Here is a 23,119-nt window from a genome sequence, read left to right as displayed (position 1 = left end):
TAGGCATAGCACACACACCTTGCCCCGCCCCCTTAAAGGAGAATTGTAACAGGTGTACCAGCGGCATGTGATAGGTCATGTGACTGCATCCAGAGGACAGGTGTGTGTAGAACAGTCAGCACTCCTCCTAATATATGGGGGGGGGGGGGGGCGGGGGGATAATAAATGCCACTAACAATCGCTTCTACAATGGAAGAAAGCAACCTGATCTCCAGGAATCACTACAGCCAGACATCCCATAATAAACACGGATTGGAATCCCAAAGTCAATACAATCCTTAGAAAAACTAGGAAGCCTAGAGGACAGAACTCAGCTCACCCAACCATATCTCCACCCCCCCGCGAGGAGATCACACCTGGTCCGGTACAGTAATGGCCCCTCTAGGAGTCCCCGCCCTCCCAAGTAGGTGCAGTGCCACCTCCTCTCTCACCTGTGCTCCCCCCGCCCCAAACATAGACTCTGGAACGCGGTGCAGCTTTGAGCGCAGCGTCAGGTGCGATGACATCACTGGACGAGCCGCGACTCATTTCCGAGCATGGGCACTTGCTGGTCAGTGTGCGCTCCTTTGTTCGGTTCGGGGTAGCGATCCGGCTACTTAGCTTGCATGCCCACAGAAAGGGCTCTGCGTGCCAGCTGTGGCACACGTACCATAGGCTCGCCATTCGCTGCTCTAGAGTGTGGCAAGAGAATGTAAATAAAAAGTGTCCAGTAGAAAGTATTCTGCATGTAAAAACAACTACAAGTTTAGCTGTGTGTTTTGTAAACCGTGTTTAACTGTTTGATTGGAGTTTCATGTGTTGCCATCTAAAGACTTGCCAATTTCCTGACTTTTTCAGGATGTAGATGCTGCTACCCTGGCCCGTATTGATCTGGAGAGACGCATCGAGTCTCTGCAGGAGGAGATTGCATTCCTAAAGAAGATTCACGAAGAGGTAAGACTTTGCATAGAATGGAATGGTTGGAACTTCTTCATATGCCCCTTCGAGGGACACGGATAGGGGATTATGGGGGTACAAGCAGTATTCCCATACCGGGCCCAAGCTCTGATGGTTCAGTTGGGGGTCTGGGCCCGGCAGGGGATGTCTCTGGGTGTCCTCCCTGCTATCAATTTTTGCGTAGCACCAGTACAGTCAGCCATAAAGGCTCTGCTTGACTTGTTAGCACTCTGTGGGTCTCATAAGCACAGAAAACCAAACTGGGACAATGGCATGGGTAACGATGACAGCTTGACATCACCCATACCCACAAAATTGTCTCTAAGCTGTTCTTCTCTGCCTCTGAGTCCTGAACATTGACGGTCACACTTGTTGGCTGGGGGTTGGTGGTTAGGGGGCCCAGTCAGAAAGGCTATATGGGGCCCCTATGATTTTCAATGGTGGCCCTGATCCCCATGGAGGGGATTCCTGTTCTGGCTGACACCCGTTATCAGGATAGAAAATGAGGGGAACGCAGATAGCAATAAAATCCAGACAAACTGCTTTAGTCCACTAGAAAATATTTTTAACGCAGAGTTCCTCCTGGAGGGATTCGCCCTCTCTTCCTCTCACATCAAACAGATGGGAGAGAGGACAGATCCCCCAAATCGGGGTACAGAAAGCTATAAAAAGTTGACCTCTACCACTAACCTTTCCCGCCTCAATCTAAAAAAACTTGGCTAGAGTTGGAATGCGCCAACAAGACTTGAGGCTTTTTTTGCCAATTCAAACCATGGACCTTGCATAGAACTTTTCAGGTTCTGTAAAGCATGTTCAGAGTAACATCTCTTGTTTCTTCACAGGAAATCCGCGATCTTCAGGCACAACTTCAAGAGCAGCACGTGCAGGTAGAGCTGGATATTGCCAAGCCAGACTTAACAGCAGCTCTCAGAGATATCCGCGCACAGTATGAGAACATTGCCGCCAAGAACGTCTCTGAGGCTGAAGAATGGTACAAATCCAAGGTATGAAAATGTAGCGGTTGTGGTACCCCTGAAGGGGCCGCTGATGGATGGTGATGAAACTTGATAAAAGCATGCTCACTGTACTTCTCCTGATAACAGCAACACAGGTGATGATGATGACCAGAATTATTTTCCGGATTATCTTGGAGACAGTATAGGACAGGGATATTCAATTAGCGGACCTCCAGCTGTTGCAGAACTACAATTCCCAGGAGGCATAGCAAGACACTTAGAACCACAAGCATGACAGCCAGAGGACGAGGCATGATGGGACTTGTAGTTTAGCAACAGCGGGAGGTCCTCTAATTGCATATCCCCGGTCTAGGAGATGTCTTTTTTAGGTTTTAATGCTGATAAAATGTGTAACTGGGGAGGGGTGTAGGGCATGGGATACTCCGATAAGTGTTCTAAAGTTCCAAAGAGGACATTAACTTCACTGTCCTATAGATAGAGCTTTTTGATCCCTGAGGTTAGAGGGAATGGTCAAATCAGGGACACTGTAAAGTCTGTACCCTGTAAAGCTACACTGGCCCTTATACTCTTAAAGCACCAACGTCATCTGGATCAGCAAATAGTCTTTTACTCACAAGGCCATCGAATAGCTGTCCAGCCTTAGCTTCCTGTTGTCTTCTAGTAAAGTGTTAGTAGACTAGATCAGGGTTTCCCAACCAGGGTCCTCCAGAGGTTGCTAGGGGTTCCTTGAACAATGAGCAATTTCTGCCTCTCAGATAAGTTCCTACTGAATCCATTGATCTTTTTAGCTATCAGTAAGGGGGCAATTCTTCCCACTGACCATCACACTAATGTATCATGAGTTTAAGATATAGTCATTTAGTAGATGTAGATCGGCAGCAAGGCCTTCAGAGATGGCAGCTTTCCTAGCTGGTGAATCTCTTATGCCGCGTACACAGGAGCGGATTTTCCGTCGGAAAACCAACCAAGATTATTCAGACGGAATTCTGCTAAAGCTTGGCTTAATCACATCTGAATTAGTGTGACTCGGTATTGTTCTCCCACCCAATCTATATTGTTCTTCCACCCAATCTGTATTGTTCTTCTACCCAATCTGTATTGTTCTTCCACCCAATCTGTATTGTTCTTCCACCCAATCTGTATTGTTCTTCCACCCAATCCGTATTGTTCTTCCACCCAATCCGTATTGTTCTTTCACCCAATCTGTATTGTTCTTCCACCCAATCTGTATAGTTCTTTCACCCAATCTGTATTGTTCTTCCACCCAATATGTATTGCTCTTTCGCCCAATCTCACAGCAGTTTCTAATTACAGGTAACGGACCTCAACCAAGCTGCACAGAAAAATAACGATGCTTTGCGCCAGTCCAAGCAAGAACTCATGGAATATCGCCACCAGATTCAGTCCTACACCTGTGAAATTGACTCCCTTAAAGGCACAGTAAGTTCTATACCCAATGTTGGCCGTTACCGATCCTGAGTTTATGGCTTCCCCTCAGGCTAAAACAGGGTTTCTTTATTCTCAGAATGACTCCCTGTTGCGCCAGATGCGGGACCTGGAGGAGAGGTTCTCAGGAGAGGCAGCTGGCTACCAGGATTCCATCTCAAGGCTAGAGGAAGAAATCCGCAATCTCAAGGATGAGATGGCAAGGCACCTCAGGGAATACCAGGATCTGCTGAATGTTAAGATGGCACTGGACGTCGAGATTGCCACATACCGTAAACTGTTGGAAGGAGAGGAGAGCAGGTAAAATGCGCTTACATTGTGACGTTAGAATTATACTGTATAAACATAAGGTCGACTGTTCAGAATTGGGTCTCAAGAGTCTGAAAAGAAGAGTTAACCCCTACACCCCCTGTCTGTAACCCTGATGGGGACCACTGAAGAGAAATATTCCAATGGGGACACCTAGACTGGTGTCAGGCCTATTTTGGAGAGATTTGCCCTCCCTTTTTCCCCAAAGAAGTTCTCAAAATTGTAAAAATGACAGGAGACAGTTTGGGACAAGTCTTTTTAAAAAGAAAAAAAAACTGTCCTGCGATGTCCATTTATCTTCGATCACAGCATCCGAGAATAGAAAAAAAACTGAAAAAAACTCTGCCGCCATGGGAGGCTCCAGCTGACTGCAGGCTTTCTGCATTGACAGCTATTATATAGCTGAGGGCGGGGCTACCTGGTGACGTAAATAGGTGACCCCCACCCCCTCTGATGTTACGACCCCCACCCTCAGCTTTATAGCTGCTGTCAATGCAGAAACCCTGCAGTCAGCGGGATCCTCCCATTAAGGTGGAGTTTTTTCCATTTATTTTTTTCCTCAGGTCGTCGGACGCTGTGATCGAAGATGAATGGACATTGAGGGACACTTTTTATTTTTGAATGAAGGATTGGCCCAAATTGTTTACCATTTTGACACTTTTTTTGGTGAATGTCTAAGGGTACAATGTACCCGATACCCATTCACATGGGGGGGCGGGATCTGAGGGTCCCCTTGTTAAAGATCCAGATTCCGACAAGGTTCTTTGGGGGGACCCCAAAGCAAACTTCCCATGTTGAGGGCATGTGGCCATTTTCCTGTGGCCTGCCAGGTTGCATGCTTGGATAAGGGTCTGGTATGGATTTTGGGGGGACCCCGTGCCATGTTTTAATGACATGGGGTCAAGGTTCCTCTTAATATCCATACCAGTCCTGAAGGGTCTGGTATAAATTTTGGGGGGACCCCCACGCAATATGTTTTTTAAAATTTTGGTGCAGGGTTCCCCTTAATATTCATACCAGACCCAAAGGGCAAGGTAATGGACTGGGGGGGAGGGGCCCATGCCGTTTTTTTTTTCATTGATTTTTATCTATATTGCTGGGATCTGACAATTCATTACAGCCGCAAGCAGTTTTAAATGACATTTTATCCTTGTTCGCATGTTCTGTAATTCTATAATTTTTTTATCATAGGTGTATTTTAGATGATAGAAACAGAATTACAACCAAAAATCCAGAAAAAACCCATGATTCAAATGTTATACATTGAGTTGCAGTTCAATAAGTAAAATAAGTATTTGATCCCCAAGCAAAACATGACTTAGTACTTGGTGGAGAAACCCTTGTTGGCAAGCACAGCGGTAAGACGTTTCTTGTAGTTGGTGATCAGGTTTGCACACATCTCAGGAGGGATTTTGGTCCACTCTTCATTACAAATCTTCTCTAAATCCTTAAGGTTTCTTGGCTGTCGTTTGGCAACTCAAAATTTTAACTCCCTCCATAAATTTTCTATAGTATTATGGTCTGAAGACTGGCTAGGCCACTCCATGACCTAATGTGTTTCTTTTTGAGCCACTCCTTTGTTGCCATTGTTTTGAGTCATTGTCATACCGGAAGACCCATCCACCACCCATCTTCAGTGTTCTGGCTGAGGGAAGAAGGTTCTCATCCAAGATTTTAGAATACGTGGCCCCGTCCATTGGCCCCTCAATGTGGCAAAGTCAGCCTGCACCTTTAGTAGAGAAATGGCCCCAAAGCATAATGTTTTTACCTCCGTGCTTGACTGTAGGGATGGTGTTCTTAGGGTCATTAGCATTTTTTTCCTCCAAACACAGTGAGTCAAGTTAATGCCAAGGAGCTCAATTTTGGTCTCATCTGACCACAGCACTTTCTCCAAATTCTTCTCTGAATCATTTAGATGTTCATTGGCAAACTTCAGACAGGCCTGTACATCTGCCGTCTTAAGGAGCAGGACCTTGCGGGCGCTGCAGGATCCATGGCAGAGTATTGTGTTACCAATGGTTTGTTTGGTGACTGTGGTCCCAACTGCCTTGAGATCATTCACAATCTCCTCCCGTGTAGTTCTGGGCTGATCCCTCACTTTTCTCATGATTATCCTCACCCCATGAGGCGAAACTTTGCATGGCGCTCCAGACTGAGGGTGATTGATGGTTATTTTGTATTTGTGAATAATCTCTCTGAATTTCTGAATAACGAAAAGTTTGTCCAAATATCGATTCAGAATGAAACAAGCCGCACATGTCTAGAAATAAGCATACTTACCAATGTAACTTTGCAATAAAATCCAAACTGTACCAATGTAACTTTGCAATAAATTTCATACCTAAACGTCAGCTAAAGATAATGTTTTCCAATAGTTTTTGACTAATGTATAAAGAAATTTAAGCCTCTGCCAATTCTGTGTTTTAGGATCAGTCTTCCTATCCAGTCATATTCTACACTGAGCTTCAGAGGTAAGTGTAAGAAGATACAACTATTATTAGTGTAAATGTCATGAACAATAAAAAACAAAACACAGATGAGTACTAAAGCGATATTAATCCCAAAACCAAAAAAGGTAATATATTGCAGCTTACCAATCATTAGATGTGGTGGCTGCATTTGTTTTCTTTTCTTAGGCTTTTTCCTTCTGTTTTCACCTGGTGATCCAGGCAGTAACACACCTCCTATGTACCGTATCTTCTTTCTGGCTACATATCAGGAAAAATGGCAAAATAGCAACACCATTTCCTTTGCGAAAGTTGTATAAAACTGGGTGGCCAACAAGAGTTGTAAATCTTCCTTATGACCTTTGTGTTTTTTATCCACTACTATTAATACAGACTGCCTGTGAGTGCAAATATTGTTTCATGCTAACACCATATTTAATGTGCGTTATTCCAGAGACCAGCCCAGAGCAGAGATCATCATCTGAAGTTCACACCAAAAAAACAGTCATGATCAAAACTATTGAGACCCGAGATGGAGAGGTGAGACAAACCCAAATGAAATGATCATAATTCTCCCAACTTTAAGCCCTTGTACACACGGTCGGACATTCCAACAACAAAATCCGTCGGATTTTGTCCGACGGATTTTGTCCGACGGATTTTGTCTGAAACTTGTGTTGCATACACACGGTCGGACAAAGTTGTCGGAAAATCCGATCGTACGTAATGTGATGACGTTATTTCGTTACGACGGGACTACGTTCAGGCTAGTAGCCAATAGCTTTGGTCTAGGAATTTGATCTGAGCATGTGTGGCACTTTGTCCGATTGGAATTCTCTACACACAATCCGTCGGATATTCCGATGGAAAAAGTCAGATGGAGCCCACACACAGTCGGATTATCCGACAACACGGTCCAATCGGACATTTTCCGTTGGAATGTCCGACCGTGTGTACAAGGGCTAAACTCTGCTTGTTATATGTGGCAAAACATTTTATTTTAATTATTAATTTATTGTATAGAATCAGCTTCATCCATTTGTATAGTCCCTATCTGGGAGACCCTTTGGAGTTGATTCATTAAAGGCAAATAGACTGTGAACTTTGCAAGTGCAGTTGCACCAGAGCTTAGTAATTGAATAAAAGCTCTGCTGACTTCCATCATCCAATCATGTGCAAGCAAAATTACAGTTTTTTTATTTTCCTTACATGTGATTGGGTATTCTTTGTAAAGTGACGCTTTACCTAATTTGCTAAGCTCTGGAGTCTGTTTGTCTTTAGTTAATCAATCCCCACTGTGAATTGGTCGACTATAAAGCAGTACTCTTAAAACTGCTTTATATATTTCAGTTTTTGGCAGATGCTTGAGAGTTAAAGGACAACTCCACTTTTACAATGTCCTAATGTTAGCCTTTAAAGCACTCCACCAACCCCCTTAATGTAGCTGAGATATCTCAGTACTTATATTCAGCCCTGCTCTGGAGATCTGGGCCCTAAAGCCTTTCTAGAAAAAAGTCCTGAACCTATTGAGCACGTGCAACACTTGTCATACCCGTCTTATGGATGGGACTATCCCATGTATTCTCAAACAGGGTTCCTCCAGAAGTTGATAGGGGTTCCTTGAGCAATGGGCTGCTTCTTAGATGAGTACCACTGACACCAATGATCTTGTTGAGCTTTGAAAGGGTGGGAATCTTTCTACTGACCACAAATGTAAGGAAAATTCTTCGTAGTGAGCATCACGATAATGTACCATGACCTATAGATATAGTAATTATTAGCAGGGGCTCCCTGAGCTTGGAAGGTTTTTTCAAGGGTTCCTTCATATGGAAAAGGTTGAGAATGATGGTCTATACCAGTGGTCTCCAAAATGCGGCCCTTTGCTTGCTTTTTAGGCTCTTGGGGCACTATTTCATCCACTAATACCAACAATGGGGCATAATTCCCCCACTGAATCTAATGAAGGGGCACAATTCCTTCAAATGGCAATAATGTTGGGGTACAATTCCTCCCAATGACACCAACAATGGGACACAGTTTAACCCTATCACATCAACGATGGCGCCCAATGACACCAATGATGGGGCACAATTCCTCCCACTGACACCAAAGATGGGGCATTGCTTTTTCCCACTGACACTGGGACCTTTTCTACTCTCAATGGCCACAGTCCAGCACCCTTAAGGTCTGAAGGGCAGTAAATTGGCCCTTTGTTTAGAAAGTTTGGAGACCCCTGCTCTTTATTATAGGTGACCACCGTGATCACGGACCCAGCCAAAGGGCTCAGGAGGCAGATGGTACTTCCAACCACAATACACACACATATATATATATATATATATATATATATATATATATATATATATATATATGTATGTTGAGGCTTGCAAGTGGTTTACCGGGGTTATAGCTGAAGCCTTCAGACATAACCCAGGTATTTCTTTTTTCAGCCGGAGCCTAGCTTTCTCATGAAAGTGGTGCGAGCGGATAATTTGCCACTGGATAGCTTTAAGAAGCAGTGGGAGGGGTCTCCACCTCCCCTCCCCCTCCCACCAATCGCCAGTGTTTCTTGGGCTTACCATTTTTACCGGCATGCCTGGGAAAAGATCTGACGGCCCGCGTGGCTGGCCATAAAGCTTACCAGAGACCAGATCACCTCTATGGTGTTGGAGGACTGGAGTTTTTTAAAAAAAATTTAAAGGTAGAGGAGAGATTTGGGGTCTTATTGACCCCAGATCTGTGCATAAAGAGGACCTGTCATCCCTTATTTCTATTACAAGGGATGTTTACTGCAGCTGCTGACTTTTAATAATCGGAAACACTTACATGTCCCAGGGTCCAGTGATGCGGGGGAACTAAGCCCCCCCTCGTTCCCCGCTCTGCTCGCGGCGCCAGCATTCTTACTGTGGGCGTGAGGAGAAAAAAAGCCAATCACCGACTTATGTTAAAGGGACATCGGCCCCCGAAGAGGAAGGAGGCAATTATGCCTCATGTGTGCCACCTATCAGTGCCCACAGGTGCCACCTATCAATACCCACCAGTGGTGCCAATCAGTGCCACCTAGCAGTGCTGCATATCAGTGTAACCGATCAGTGCCCATCACTGCCACCTCTCAGTGCCCATCACTGAAACCTCATCAGCGTACATCAATGAAGGAGAAAAATTACCTGTTTTAAAATTTTATAACAAAATATAAAAAAAGAATATTTTTCAAAAAGTCGGTCTTTTTACATTTTTTTAACAAAAAATAAAAACCGCAGAGGTGATCAAGTACCACCAAAAAAAGCTCTATTTGTGGGAAAAATATTATAAAAATGTAATTTGGGTACAGTGTTGTATCAGCGCTGAAAGCTGAAAATTTGTCTGGATAGGAGGGGGATTTAAAGAGGAAGTAAACCCTGATGAGTTTACTTCCTTTTTCATTCCCTGCAAAGGCAAAGCATAATGGACTACTATGCATCGCATCGCATAGCAGTCCATTATGTGTCACTTACCTGACACAGGAGCCAGCGATGTCACCGATGTCCCCTGTAGTCCGGCACATCCATCTTCTCGGTGGGTTTCGCCGCTGTCATTCGGCAAAGCCGCGATGACGTCACTCCCGCGCATGCGCACGGGAGCCGTCGACGATGCCGCGCTCAGTGCGCCTGCGCGCCGCTGTCTACGGCGCATGCGCCGTAGACAGCGGTGCCTGTCTTCGGGCAAATATTTCCTAAACCTGTACGGTTCTTTCTTGGACCTACAGGTAAGCCTTAATCTAGGCTTACCTGTAGGTCAAAGTGTGTTGTAAGGGTTTACAACCATTTTAAGTGCCCGGTAAGCAAGTGGTTAATCAGTAGCAGTGAACACATGGTCTGGGCGGGTGGGCTGTAACTCTTGAAAACTGCTGCTGGAAACTTGGCGGAGCACTACAAATAAATGACGTAAAAGGCCACATGCTTAGCATTCAATTCCTGCTGCTAACTAACCTAGAAAGGAATGAATAAGCCCAGTAATGCCGGGTATGTGTCCCTTCTACACAGGGCTGTATTTAGACATCATGCTGCCCCGGGCACACACCTATATGATGATGTTCTTTTATACCAGCTTCACCCTTCATGTTGAGTAATTATATTAGAAAACTTATGCTAGATGTTCTAATGGAGGAAGCTTAGGGCCTGATTTATAGTAATTTCTCCATTTCTCCATTCTAAAATTTTAAACGAATGATGATTTTATATTTATTGAAGTATAGTAATTTTTTTTGTTTTGTTTTTTCTTACCCCCCATTATGTTGCTCAATTCAGCCACAAAAATTCAGAAGTGGGCAAAAATTTAAAAAAGTAAGAATGACTTTTGTATAATGTAAAGCTTGTTGCTGCCCCCGGCCTCATTCACATGGCTGACCAAAGCCATACACTGCCAAGAATTAGTGTACAGCTGCGGCCGGGAGCACAGGTGTTATTCACATGTAAACTGACATCCGAGATGTTACATGTGATGAGGGATGAAATGTCATTGCATGTAACACCTTTAGTGTCCCTTTACATGTGAACAGCTGTCTTGCCCACGGCTGATTGCAAACGCCCATGAACCCTTCCGTGACTATATGCTGATTCTTGGTAGCCTAGATTGGCCATGTGGATGAGGCCTACTTCTGTCCCAGGCACCGGCACATAGACTTCTGATTCTTCTTTACAGGATATAGATTAACGCGCAGCCTATTGACGTGGCACCACATCCCATACATTCATAAAATGTAACCACTTCCATATGGGGCCTATTCTGGCACTTCTCTCCTACATGTAAAAAATCATAATTTTTTTTGCTAGAAAGTTACTCAGAACCCCCAAACATTATATATGTTTTTTTTTTTTAGCAGACACCCTAGAGAATAAAATGGCGGTCATTGCAATGTTTTATCTTGCATGGTATTTGCGCAATCATTTTTCAAACTCCTTTTTTTTTGGAAAAAAAAACGGTTTCATGAATTAAAAAATAACAAAACAGTGAAGTTAGCCCAATTTTTTTGTATAATGTGAAAGATGATTTTATACCGAGTAAATAGATACCTAACATGTCACGCTTTAAAATTGCGCATGCTCATGGAATGGCGCCAAGCTTCGGTACTTAAAAATCTCCATAGGCGAAGCTTTGAAAATTTTTACAGGTTACCAGTTTAGAGTTACAGACGAGGTCTAGTGCTAGAATTGTTGCACATGCGCTAACGCGGTGATACCTCACCTGTGTCGATTGAGCGGCGTTTACATATATGGGCAGGACTTACATGTGCGTTTCGCTTCTGAATGCGAGCTACCGGAAGAGGGGCGTTTTAATTTTTTTTTTTTTTAATAGGAAATTTTTTCTATTTTTGCACTTTTTATTTATTTATTTATTTTTATCACTTTTATTCCTATTACAAGGAATATAAACATCCCTTGTAATAGGAATCACCCCCATCAAATCATTCTCTGCAGCTATTACCTTTTGTACCACCACCCCCTCCCTTTAGAATGTAAGCTCTACGGGCAGGGCCCTCCTGTACCTTTTGTATTGTACTGTAATTGTGTTGTCCCCCCTATACATTGTAAAGCGCTGCATAAACTGTTGGCGCTATATAAATCGTGAATAATAATAATAATATTGTGACGGGTCCTCTTTATGGAGAGATGTGGAGTCAATAAGACCCCACATCTCTCCTTCAAGCTGGAAAGCATGAGATTGAGAAAAAAATTCACTGATCTCATGCTGACAGCCGCGGTCGCGGCTTTGCTTACTTCTGGGAAGCCGGGCGTGTCGTCATAACGCCGAGCCCGGAACTCCGACGGTCATAGAGATGACTGGTGACCATCTGCTCCCCGGATATCTCTCTATCGGCATCCAGCACCGGCTGATTCTTTCTCCGGGCCCCCGATGGCACGGGAGAGCCCGGAGAAGCACCGGATGGTGGCCAGGAGGGGGGGGCATGTTCCCTCCCGTCGCCTATAAGAACGATCAAGCAGCAGAACTGCCACTATGATCATTCTTATCGTGCACAGAATCGCTAGCTGCAAAGAATGATATCTGAATGATGCCTGTAGCTGCAGGCATCATTCAGATATCCCCACTCAAATTTAAGGACCTCATATGAGATCCTAAGTATTGAAGTGGTTTTAAACAAAAACAAAGAAAAGAAAGGACTTTGTAGGGCGCCACATACACTATACTACCAAAAGTATTGGGACACCTGCCTTTACACGCACATGAACTTTAATGACATCTCAGTCTTAGTCCGTAGGGTTCAATATTGAGTTGGCCCGCCCTTTGCAGCTATAACAGCTTCACCTCTTCTGGGAAGGCCGTCCACAAGGTTTAGGAGTGTGTCTATGGGAATGTTTGACCATTCTTCCAGAAGCGCCTAGGCAAAAGAAAATCAGGAAGTGGGTGACCACTAAATTAAATATAGGAGGAAAAAAAAAACCACATTTAAGTTTCATAAACTTTTAACATATTCATTGAGTTTGTAAGGTAGAGAAGGGAGGAAGGACATCATGGAAAGTTGAGTTTCAGCAGAGAGGACCACTTTAGGTTTCTTCATCTGTGATATGAGTCAGTCCAGGGGAGATGAGTTTTATGCCTTCTGTTGAGTCATTCACAGCAGCTCAATTTCATTTCTTCATCAAGCTTTTTATAGTGACTGCTGAACACACAGTGCTAAACGCACGGCGCACACTCCGACACAACGCCCACTGAGGTAGAGGGGATCAAGGAGCAGCTGTTGCATGAGAGTTTCTAAAAGTATAAATACAACAGCTGCATACTAGTAAGAGATGGACAGGTACAACGGGGGACAAGTAACTGGATGCTTGTTCAAATAATTCTGATAGTTTCCAGGACATGCGTGAGATGACATGTCAGCATGTAAAGGTCTACTACATACACTGTACTGGATAGCCAGGAGCTTGTGGCCACCCTATTCCAAAATCATTAACATTCATTGACCGCCCCTTTTGTGGCTATAACAGCCTCCACTCTTCTAGGAAGACTTTCCACAAGATTTTGGAGAGTGCCTGTAGGTATTTGGGCCTATTCAACCAAAATAACTTTTGTGAAGTCAGGTACTGATGTTGGATGAGAAGAGCTGGCTCCCAGTCACCATTCCAATCAGTGGCGGTGCGTCCATAAAGGCCCCATGCCACTCCCTCTATCACCAATAGATATATTCATGCAATGTATGACTCTATCTATGGCTGCCGCTACCACCCCCTATTCAGATGTCCGGCCCCTTTTCGGGCGCAAGGCCTGAATTACAGCGGGGGGGGGGGGGTTTGAAGCACCTGATTAGAGCCGTAGGCTCTAATAGGCATCAAAAAAGGCGATCTGCGAGCGCCATGCTGGGCGCTCACAGGTCACTCAGCTGTGTTAGAAAAGCGAATGAATATTCGCTTTCCTAACACTAAAACGCCTCTCCGCCAATCAGGTGCTCAGATCTGTTACCCACCACCTGATTGGCTGAAACGACAGGCGCTGTGATAGGACGCCAGTCGTCCAATCATAGCAGAGGATGGGAAGAGAGGACGGGAGAAGACATTGAAGAGCTGTCCCACCGAGACAGGTAAGGGTAGGCGGCGGGCTGGCGGGGGACACACTGGCAGCATTTGATATGGCACAGTGGCTGCATTTGATGGGGCACAGTGGGAGCAATTGATGGGCACAGTGGTGTCAATTGATGGGCACAGTGGTGTCAATTGATGGGCATAGTGGGAGCAATTGATGGGCACAGTGGCGGCAATTGATGGGCATAGTGGTGGCAATTGATGGGCACAGTGGCTGCGTTTGATGGCACAGTGGCACCAATTGATGGGCACAGTGGCTGCATTTTATGGGGCACAGTGGCTGCATTTGAAAGCACAGTGGCGGCAATTGATGGGCACAATGGCTGCGTTTGATGGGCACAGTAGCTGTGTTTAATGGCACAGTGGCGGCAATTGATGAGCACAGTGGCTGCGATTGGTGGTACAGTGAGGCTGCAATTGATGGGGTTTTTTTCAGAATTGTTCAGTTTGTTTGCGGCCCCCAATAATTTTGAGAACCAGCTGCCACTGATTCCAATATACCCCATAGGTGTTCAGTAGGGTTGAGCTGGCTTTGTGTACAGGGGTCACACTCATGTTGGAACAGAAAAGGGTCTCTGCAAGGTTGGAAGCTCACAGTTGTCTACAATGTCTTTGTATGATGTGCTATTACCAGTACCCTGGTACACTGGAAACATTTGAACTCAGTGATCTGGAAGGGTAACTACATAGTTTTGGCCATATAATATATATGTTAATTATTGTGTTTGTAATATTAAGTTGGATAGAGTGGGGAAGGTTTAGAAGCTCTATCAGTTTTCTTATTGTTCCTTGTGACCCCCCCAATAAGGAGATATACACTAGAGCTGCATGGTTAAACGTTAAAGAATCGAGATCGCAATTCAAACCCCCTACCGATCCTAAAACAACATTTCCTCGATTCAGTGCAGAGCCGTTCTCTGCTCACAGCTCATAGCTGTCAAAAAAAACAAAAGAAAAAAACACAGGCAGCCTGCCAAGTTTATCACAACATCTCTTATGCTGAGATAAAGAGAAACATTGTAACATTTAGTTCTTTTGGATCAAAGGGATGAACTTCAGTCTGTAAATGAGGTTAGTTTAAAGCGGAATTCCAGCTGGACTCACACAAAAAGTGTAGCGGCTGACTGTTAATAAACACACTTACCTGTCCCACGGTCCAGCGATGCGTCTGCCTGAAGCCTCTGTTCTCTCCCCCGTCTGTCCGTGGCGCCGGCATTGCAAGTGTGGGCACCCAGCTGTGACAGCTTGTGATTTCAGAGCCGGGCGTGCACTGCGCATGCGCGAGTCATGCCGTGCGTCCTGAATGGCCGGGCTTTCTTCTGGGACCTGTGACGTGTCAAAGAAGATTGCAAGGTAGGGAGAGGGAGAGGAGGAGTCGCCTAGGTGGCGCAGGCAGAAGTGGGAGCTGGGTACCGGCAAAAACTAGGTGCCCGCCCCCCCCCCCCCCCCCAAAAAAAATGGGCATGTCAGGGGGTCTGGATACCTTAAAGCGGAAGTTCCAATTTTGGGTGGAACTCTGCTTTAACCACTTAAAGACTAAACTCTTTTCTGACATTTGTTGCTTAAAAGTTATTAGTATTTCTTGTTAGAAAATGACTTGGAGCCCCCAAACATTATATATATATATTTTTTTAGTAGAGACCCCTAGAGAATAAAATGGCAATTGCTGCAATATTTTATGTCACAATATATTTGCGCAGAGGTCTTTCAAATGGAATTTCTTTGGAAAAAATACACTTTAAGGAATGAAAAAAACAAAACAACTAAACAATAAAGTTAGCCCAATCTTTATATAATGTGAAAGGTGATGTTACACTGCGAGAATCGTGATCTTTATTCTAAGCAAAAAAAATTGTGATTCTCATTTTAGACAGAATCGTGCAGCTCTAATATACACCCTTTTCAGCAAACTGTGCAATGAAAAATAGGGATTTTTAGTTCAATACATGCAGGCGTGCTGCAAGTGAGGGTGAACATGCCATCAATGACGGCTCCCGCGCGCATGCGCCAGAGTGACATCATCGCGGCTCCTGCCAATCACAGCGCCAGAGCCACGGCGAGACCCGGAAATCACTTCAGGATACATGGCAGCGGTGGAGATGAAGGAGGACCGCTTCGCTGGCTTCGATCTCAGGTAAGTTATTTATAATGAGCTAGTATGCTATGCATACTAGCTCGTTATCCTTTGCCTTGCAGGGTTTATTTTTATTTTTTATTTTGTTCAGGGTTAATGTCCTCTTAAAGCTGGCCAGCTGCATGTACAGTGGAACCTTGGTTTACGAGTAACGCGCGTTTTGAAAGACGAGCAGCTTTTTTAATTCTGACTCGGTTTGCTGTCTTGCAAAACAAGCATAATTCAAGCTAATGGGGTGTGCAGTACCACATTTGGCCAGAGGTGCGAGGGCGCCGGTGACACTCGGAATGGTTCGGAGCCGTTCAGAAATACTAGGAATCACTAAGTATTTCCGAGTGTTTCTGAGCCTTTCCGAGTTCAGCCGAGCTGTCCTGAATATTTCCGAGGCTCTCCGGCAACCCCCCCCCCCCCCCACCTCTGGCCATATGTGGTATTGCATGCAATAGAAGTCAATGCGGAACGAATTATCTTTGTTTCCATTGACTTCTACGGAGAAACTCGCTTTGATATGTGAGTGCTTTGGATTACAAGCATTCTACGGGAACGGATTATGCTCGTAATCCAAGGCTCCCCTGTATTGCAATAAGTGTAAACTAAGAATCCCTATTTTTCATTGCATAGCTTGCTGGAAAGCATATATGGCAGGGTGGAGAGGGTCCATCCTGGATTTGTAATGTTAATGTTAATCTGTAGTCACCTGACATTTTAAATACATGTACAAGCTATTGGGATTTGAGCACAGGTACATACCCCCCCCCCGCCCCCCCACACTTCCTGTGCTAGTGACAGAACTGGAAGTGATTATAGCCTCACTCCGGTAATAATAATCTTGCCCAGGTTATAGCAGTTAAATATTAATTTGTCTTAAAGTGCTTGTAAAGTCTGAAGTTTTTTTTTTTTTTTTTAACCTTTATGTATTCTATGCATGAAGGTAAAAAAACCTTCTGTGTGCTGTTCCCCCCACAGCCCCCCCAATACACACCTGACCTCCCTCTCAATTCTGCGATATGCATGGGAGCCTCTACTGTCCCGGGACTCCCTCTCCTTATTGGCTGAGACAGCAGCACATGCCATTGACTCCCACTGCTGTCAATCACAGCCAGTGAGCCATTGAGAAGAGCGCAGGGGCGGGGCGGGGCGGAACCACGGCCCTATGTGTCTTACGGAAGCATGGAGCAGGGCTCAGGAACGAGCATGAACCAGTGCCCTTATAGCAATCGGCTTGCTATGTGGGGGGGGGGGGGCACTAGTCGAGGGGGAGGAGCCAGGAGCGCCATCAGGGGGACCCGAGAATCAGAGGATTGGGACTGCTTTGTGCAAAACCATTACACGGAGCAGGTAAGTATAACTTGTTTGTTAATAATTTTTTTCTTTTAAGCCTTTAATACCACGTAAAATCAGTTTTTTTTCTGTTTTCTGTCATATCTTTTCATGCTGGGATAAGTAGAGCTCTCACTGTACTCCTAAACACTATAGTCGTGTCTCCGCCTCCTGTCTTCCGGGCCATTCAGAAATTATGCAGCCACAGACTTCATTTTGTGAATGGCCTGGAGGAGAGAAGAAAAAAACACAACCTTTGTGCTGGGGCCTATGAGACCTGCGGGGCTTACATTCAAGCAGCCCAGAGGTACAGCAGGAGCTCTACAAATCCCAGGTGCAAACAAGTAGAATTGACAAATGTAGAACAGGGGTCTCCAAACTATGTAAACAAAGGGCCAGTTTATGGTGCTTCAGAATTAAGGGGGGCCGGACTGTGGCCAATGGGAGTAAAAAATTGACATAGCATTCCTGTGGTTAGGAGGAGGAGGAATAATGCCCAATCATTGGTACTAGTGGGAGGAATAGTGTCCCCTATCGGTGTCGGTGAAAGGAATTAGTGCCCAATCTTTGCTTTCAGTGGAAGAATTTATGCTCCATCATTGGTGTCAGTGGGAGGAATAATACCCCATTGTTGATAGTGTTTCAAGGGCCGGATAAGGGCAAGCAAAGGCCGCATCTGACTCCCAGGCCACAGTTTTGAGACCACTGATGTAGAAGAAAGCCTGCATTATGTGAAGTTGCTTTTGAGGCAAAGGAATCTTTTACTGCTTTAACCCAGGTAAGGTTATTGTGCTTAGAGTTGGGCTTTAAAATATCTCCTCCAAAGGAACAGAGACAAAAATGAAAATATATTTTAGTTCTCTGGATGAAGATTTGAACATCTATTTTTGTTACTATGTCTCCCTTGGGGGGGATTTCTTCTCACCAGTGTCATCAGAACAGGAAGTCAAGGGAAATCCCCCCAGTAGGGAGACAGACAACAGTAAAAACCTCCAGAATTGGGATGGTAGAGTGTTGGATTGGGCAGGAATTCCTCTACTGAGCGAGCTTCATACACTTATTTACAAAGAACTATAATTCAAGATTACCCAACTTTAATCCTAAACCCAGATGAAGGAGGATTTGGGCATTAAACCTTGAAATGTCTTGGTTGTCAACTTTTGAAAGACCGTTGGATAGAACTTTTATCTCCATACTAGCAGTAATAACCTGACACAAGTTCTTTCCCTTCCCCGCTCTATCCAGAACTCTTGGATGGAGTAGGACCTCAGTAACTAGTTCTATACAGTAGGTCCAAAGTGGCTTTCACTTGTTTATCACATTCCTCATTGAAATGTTCTTGTGGATGGAAATGACGGACCTGTGAAAGAGACACGTTCTTGGTCCACCATTTCCATGTAAGATGATGAAGGCCACCTCATAACACCTGCACATACTTGTCATTGTCCCAGGAGAACTAAGCACCCCCCACACTTCTCTGGAACACTGGTAAGTTGTGTCTTGACCCTTTACTTGGTTCCATCACTCTTTCACCGCCTTGGCACGTCGTACCATTTTAAGGCTGAGCTTTGCAACAATTCCCATGTCTGGCTGCTTCTACTGGGCCATTTTCACAGAAAAGTTTAAATAATGATTTGTAGCACCCAAATGCTGCCTGTTAGCACCCTAATGCAAGCCAATTGGTGGAGGCTAGGTGAAAGTTGGCCATAAGATTCCCTATGCATTTGTATGCTCCAGGTCTAATGAACCTGATTGGATGTTATGGGCAGCGTGCTGTCCTAATTCCTACAACAGAGCCCCACAATGCACCACTGCTGCTAATTGTTTGCACACTGTGTTCGTGATCTGTTCACCTCTGCCTTCCCCCTGCAACATAAGCACAGATTCCTAATTTTGTCCCTACTACTAACTATTGCCATGTCCCATTCACACACATTGGCTTCACTGATGTATAATGTGTATTAAGGAAGTTCTTGCAATTCTTCCTGGGAAATGTATGCAAATTAGAGGTCCAGAAGGCCATTCTCCTACTATATCTGTGCACTGGGTAACTATCCATACTCCTGTTTTCAATAAAATTACCATCCTTTGCATGCCTCCTGAGATATTTATTTAGATGGGGGTTGATTTACTAAAGGCAAAAAGACTCTGCAAGCACAATTTCTCCAAAGCTTAATAAATGAGATGAAGGTTCACTTTGCAAAGAATACCCAATCACATGCAAGGAAAATAAAAAAAAAGAGCATTTTTTACTCGCACATGATTGGATGATGGAGGCCTGCAGAGCTCCCCCTCATTTACTAAGCTCTGGCGCAACTGCACTTGTAGAGTGCAACAGCATTTTGCAAAGTGTACAGTATTTTCCTTTAGTAAATCAACCCTAAAGTGGTATTGGCTGCTGATAAATAAAGGGCCAGGGTAGGGAAAAGTTAAGTAATATATCTGCATTCCCTCCAATCTGCAGTTCTAAAGTCTCGTTTACACCTGTGAAGAAAAATCCACAGGAGATTGCTTTTTATAGGGCAATCAAAGGAGCCGGCAACTTGGAAAGGTAAAATCCAATCGTCTTTCTTCAAACTATGAAGAGGGGGTAAAAATTCCTGGAACAAACATATTGACGCATTTCAGCCTATGCAGGCCTTAGTCATAAATTGGTTTTATGACTAAGGCCTGCATAGGCTGAAATGTGTCAATACTTTTGTTCCTGTAATTTTCACATGCTCATCATATATTAAATAAAGAAGACTGGATTGTACCTTTCCAAGTTTCCTACTCTTTTGATCACTTTCTATATGAACGGCTTTCAGAGGCTTAGAACAGGGCATCAGCATGGAATTTCATCTCATCTAACTAGGTTATACAGGATGTTGTCAGTTTTGCTATAGATTTTTAGAGGGAAAAAGCTATGTTGTCTCTTCACTACCCAATTTAACCCTTAAAAGTCTGCACCATGTGGTTGCATGTGGTTGTGGCACGACTCCATTTACTTAATGGGTCGTGTTCGGCGGGCAGTACTGCTTGCCAAACACGACAAAGGGATAATTTTTGCCACGTCACACTGCAATGCATCCCAACTGTGGCATGTATATACTCCCATATGGCTGCCTTTGCCTCTTGGGGTCAGTAAAAATGTGGATCAAACACTGTTTTGTTATACTGTTGCCCTCCAACCACAAGTGTAAACTAGGCCTTATGGTAACATAAAACTTGCAGATGGTACATGGGCACTCAAGCATAGTTCAGCCATATGTCAGTAGTCAGAGTTGGGCTTTAATAATTAATATATCAATACATGTATTTTTTTTAATGCCAGCAGGGTAAGTACCTGAATGTGACCTGGTATCAGCCTCTTCCAGCCCCTGCACAGCAGAGCTGGAGTGTGAGAGGAAGAAGCAGCACAACGAGTCAATCAGTTCATGTGCGGATATAACACATGCCGATAGAAGGAGAGGGTAGAATGACAGAGAAATGAGCACAATGCAGTGCTGCTTCTCCTTTCACTGTCCAGTCAAAGGCTGGGGACCAGTCCATGATAACCTGGGCTCAGAGGAAGTGGGTTAAGTGATGCTGGTCAACAGACTGAGGACATCTAGTGGTAGATAATACTGTGGGCAAAATCTCTCGATTGAAGGTGAAAATTGCAGCATAAGCTTGTTTTAATATTTTATCTTTTATTGGTCTATTCATTTTTTATCTTGTGGTTTTGGCTGGCATTCTACTTTAAACACGTGAAGTCTAATCTTGAGAATCAAATATGAATGGGGGGCACTAAAAATACCAGGGATGGGCTGCAAATAAGATCTTATGATTCCAGGGAACTCCCATGGTAAGCTGACTTGCCTTCTTTTTTTTTTTCACCTGCAGGTTGTTAGTGAGGCTTCCCAACAGCATCAAGAGGTCCTGTGAGCGGGCAAATCAAGACAGACGCAGCACAGGAGCACCGATTGACCACAGTGCACGCCCTGAGCGCAACCCTGCTGGACAAAATGCCACCTCATGCTGTCCCCTCACCACTCAACTTCTGCACCCGTCACCGCTACTCCCCAAGATAAGGACTGCCAGGGGGGCTGATTCATGTTAGAGCACCCCGTTTTTTTTGAGAAAACAATGCCAAGTACCCTCTTGGAGGATTCTCATCACTACAGGAGAGAATGCAATGAAACCAGAAATAAAGTAACAACACTTTCACAAACCATTGCATTCCCAATCATTTCAAAGGGAGCAAAGAGGCTGTATACCATTGTCCTCATTTCATTACAGACCGCACTGTAGTCTAGATGGCCGATATGTCATCTCCCGCTATGTCATTTCCTGCTGTGCCATCTCCCGCTATGCCATCTCCCGCTATGCCATCTCCCGCTATGCCATCTCCCGCTATGTCATGTCCCGCTATGTCATGTCCCGCTATGCTATATCCCTCTATGTAATGTCCCGCTATGCTATATCCTGCTATGTCATGTCCCGCTATGCTATATCCTGCTATGTAATGTCCTGCTATGGTATATCCCACTATGTAATGTCCCGCTATGCTATATCCTGCTATGTAATGTCCCACTATGCTATGCTTTGCCATGTCCCGCTATGTCATGTCCCGCTATGTCATGTCCCACTATGCTATATCCCTCTATGTAATGTCCTGCTATGCTATATCTCATTATGTAATGTCCCGCTAGGCAATATCCCACTATGTAATGTCCAGCTATGCTATATCCCACTATGTAATGTCCCGCTATGTAATGTCCCACTATGTAATGTCCCGCTAGGCAATGTCCCGCTAGGCAATGTCCCGCTATGCAATGTCCCGCTAGGCAATATCCCGCTATGCAATGTCCCGCTAGGCAATATCCCGCTATGCAATGTCCAGCTAGGAAATATCCAGCTATGTAATTTCCCGCTATGAAATTAGAGCAATCATAATTCTTTTCAATATGGAAGCTTTTCTTTACTGTCAGTTTCCATTGGAAAATCTCTTCAATATTTCATAGATTGTGGATGGAGGGAACCAGGGTTTGAATAATGGACCTTAGTGGGGTGACCTACCCTATACCTGGTTAGCCATGGCAGTCACAGATCTGCTGAAAGCTGGATTTCCTGGTTCCCCCTCTCATTTGCACTCTCCGTATATTCCTCTACAGCAGTTCTCCCCAACCTTAGTGAGACCAGGACTGGGTTAGTTCTTCCAAAACCCTCCATGTTCAGTAAAAAAAAAAAAAAAAAAAAAAAAGGGTTTTACCCATACAATAAAAGTATGGAAATGCTAAATATGTAATTAAAATGTATTAAAAAGGGTGGAATAGACCCAATATATCGTAAGTCAAGTGGAAGATGTTCATACCCAATATGTCAATGATTACCAGGGGGTCATCATCCCCAAAATACTGTGTGGATGAACACCTGGTATATATAAACAGAAGATAAGCAGTATAAAAAATATAATTTTCTCAAAAAAAATATTTTTTTAAGACATTTGTTGTCATTTTGGTCCTAAATAGTCAACATGGTTCGTGGACGATGCATTTCTTTAGGACTACATTTTTTAGCATAGACGTTTATTAAATAGAAGTATCCATGCATCCGTATTTCTAGTCTAGATAATCTATGTCTATCCTAAAAATATAGCCCTGAAGTGGTGGATTGTCCTCAAAATGCGTTGACTATTTAGGACAAAAATGACAACAAATGTTTTAAAAAAAATGATTATTGATTATTGTGATATTTTTATTATGATTTTTGTAATACAATTATATTTTGTATACTACTTATCTTCGGTGTATATTTGCCAAGATAGTAGACCCAAATCATTGGTGTCAGTGGGTTTGTGGCCCCTTGGAGAGAATTGCCCCTCCAATCATTGGTTTTAGTGAGTTTGTGGCCCCTAGGAGAGAATTACCCCTCCAATCATTGTTTTTAATGAGTTTGTGGCCCCTAGGAGAGAATTACCCCTCCAATCAATGGTGTCAGTGGAGTTGTGGCCCC

At 44.2% G+C, this 23,119-nt stretch overlaps 1 protein-coding gene across 2 annotated transcripts in view; it reads left to right on the top strand.

Annotated features, from left to right (window-relative positions):
• DES (desmin) overlaps positions 1 to 21,335 on the top strand; it is a 46,840-nt gene extending 25,505 nt beyond the window's left edge. Inside the window, exons 3-10 of one of the 2 annotated variants that reach the window (XM_077447847.1) lie at positions 838 to 933; positions 1,779 to 1,940; positions 3,228 to 3,353; positions 3,439 to 3,659; positions 6,096 to 6,139; positions 6,570 to 6,655; positions 18,595 to 18,631; positions 21,008 to 21,335. In XM_077447847.1, the coding sequence (XP_077303973.1) occupies positions 838 to 933; positions 1,779 to 1,940; positions 3,228 to 3,353; positions 3,439 to 3,659; positions 6,096 to 6,139; positions 6,570 to 6,655; positions 18,595 to 18,603 (744 nt within the window). In that variant the 3' untranslated portion in view covers positions 18,604 to 18,631; positions 21,008 to 21,335. The remainder of the gene's footprint in view (positions 1 to 837; positions 934 to 1,778; positions 1,941 to 3,227; positions 3,354 to 3,438; positions 3,660 to 6,095; positions 6,140 to 6,569; positions 6,656 to 18,594; positions 18,632 to 21,007) is intronic. The other variant, XM_077447846.1, reaches the window with a different exon arrangement.
• Positions 21,336 to 23,119: the final 1,784 nt, after the last annotated feature.

This window comes from Lithobates pipiens, unplaced genomic scaffold, assembly GCF_037356315.1.
Source record: "Lithobates pipiens isolate NorthernLeopardFrog02 unplaced genomic scaffold, aLitPip1_a1.2 Scaffold_22, whole genome shotgun sequence".
In the NCBI taxonomy this organism is placed as follows: domain Eukaryota; kingdom Metazoa; phylum Chordata; class Amphibia; order Anura; family Ranidae; genus Lithobates; species Lithobates pipiens.
This window is presented reverse-complemented; position numbering and strand designations above follow the sequence as displayed.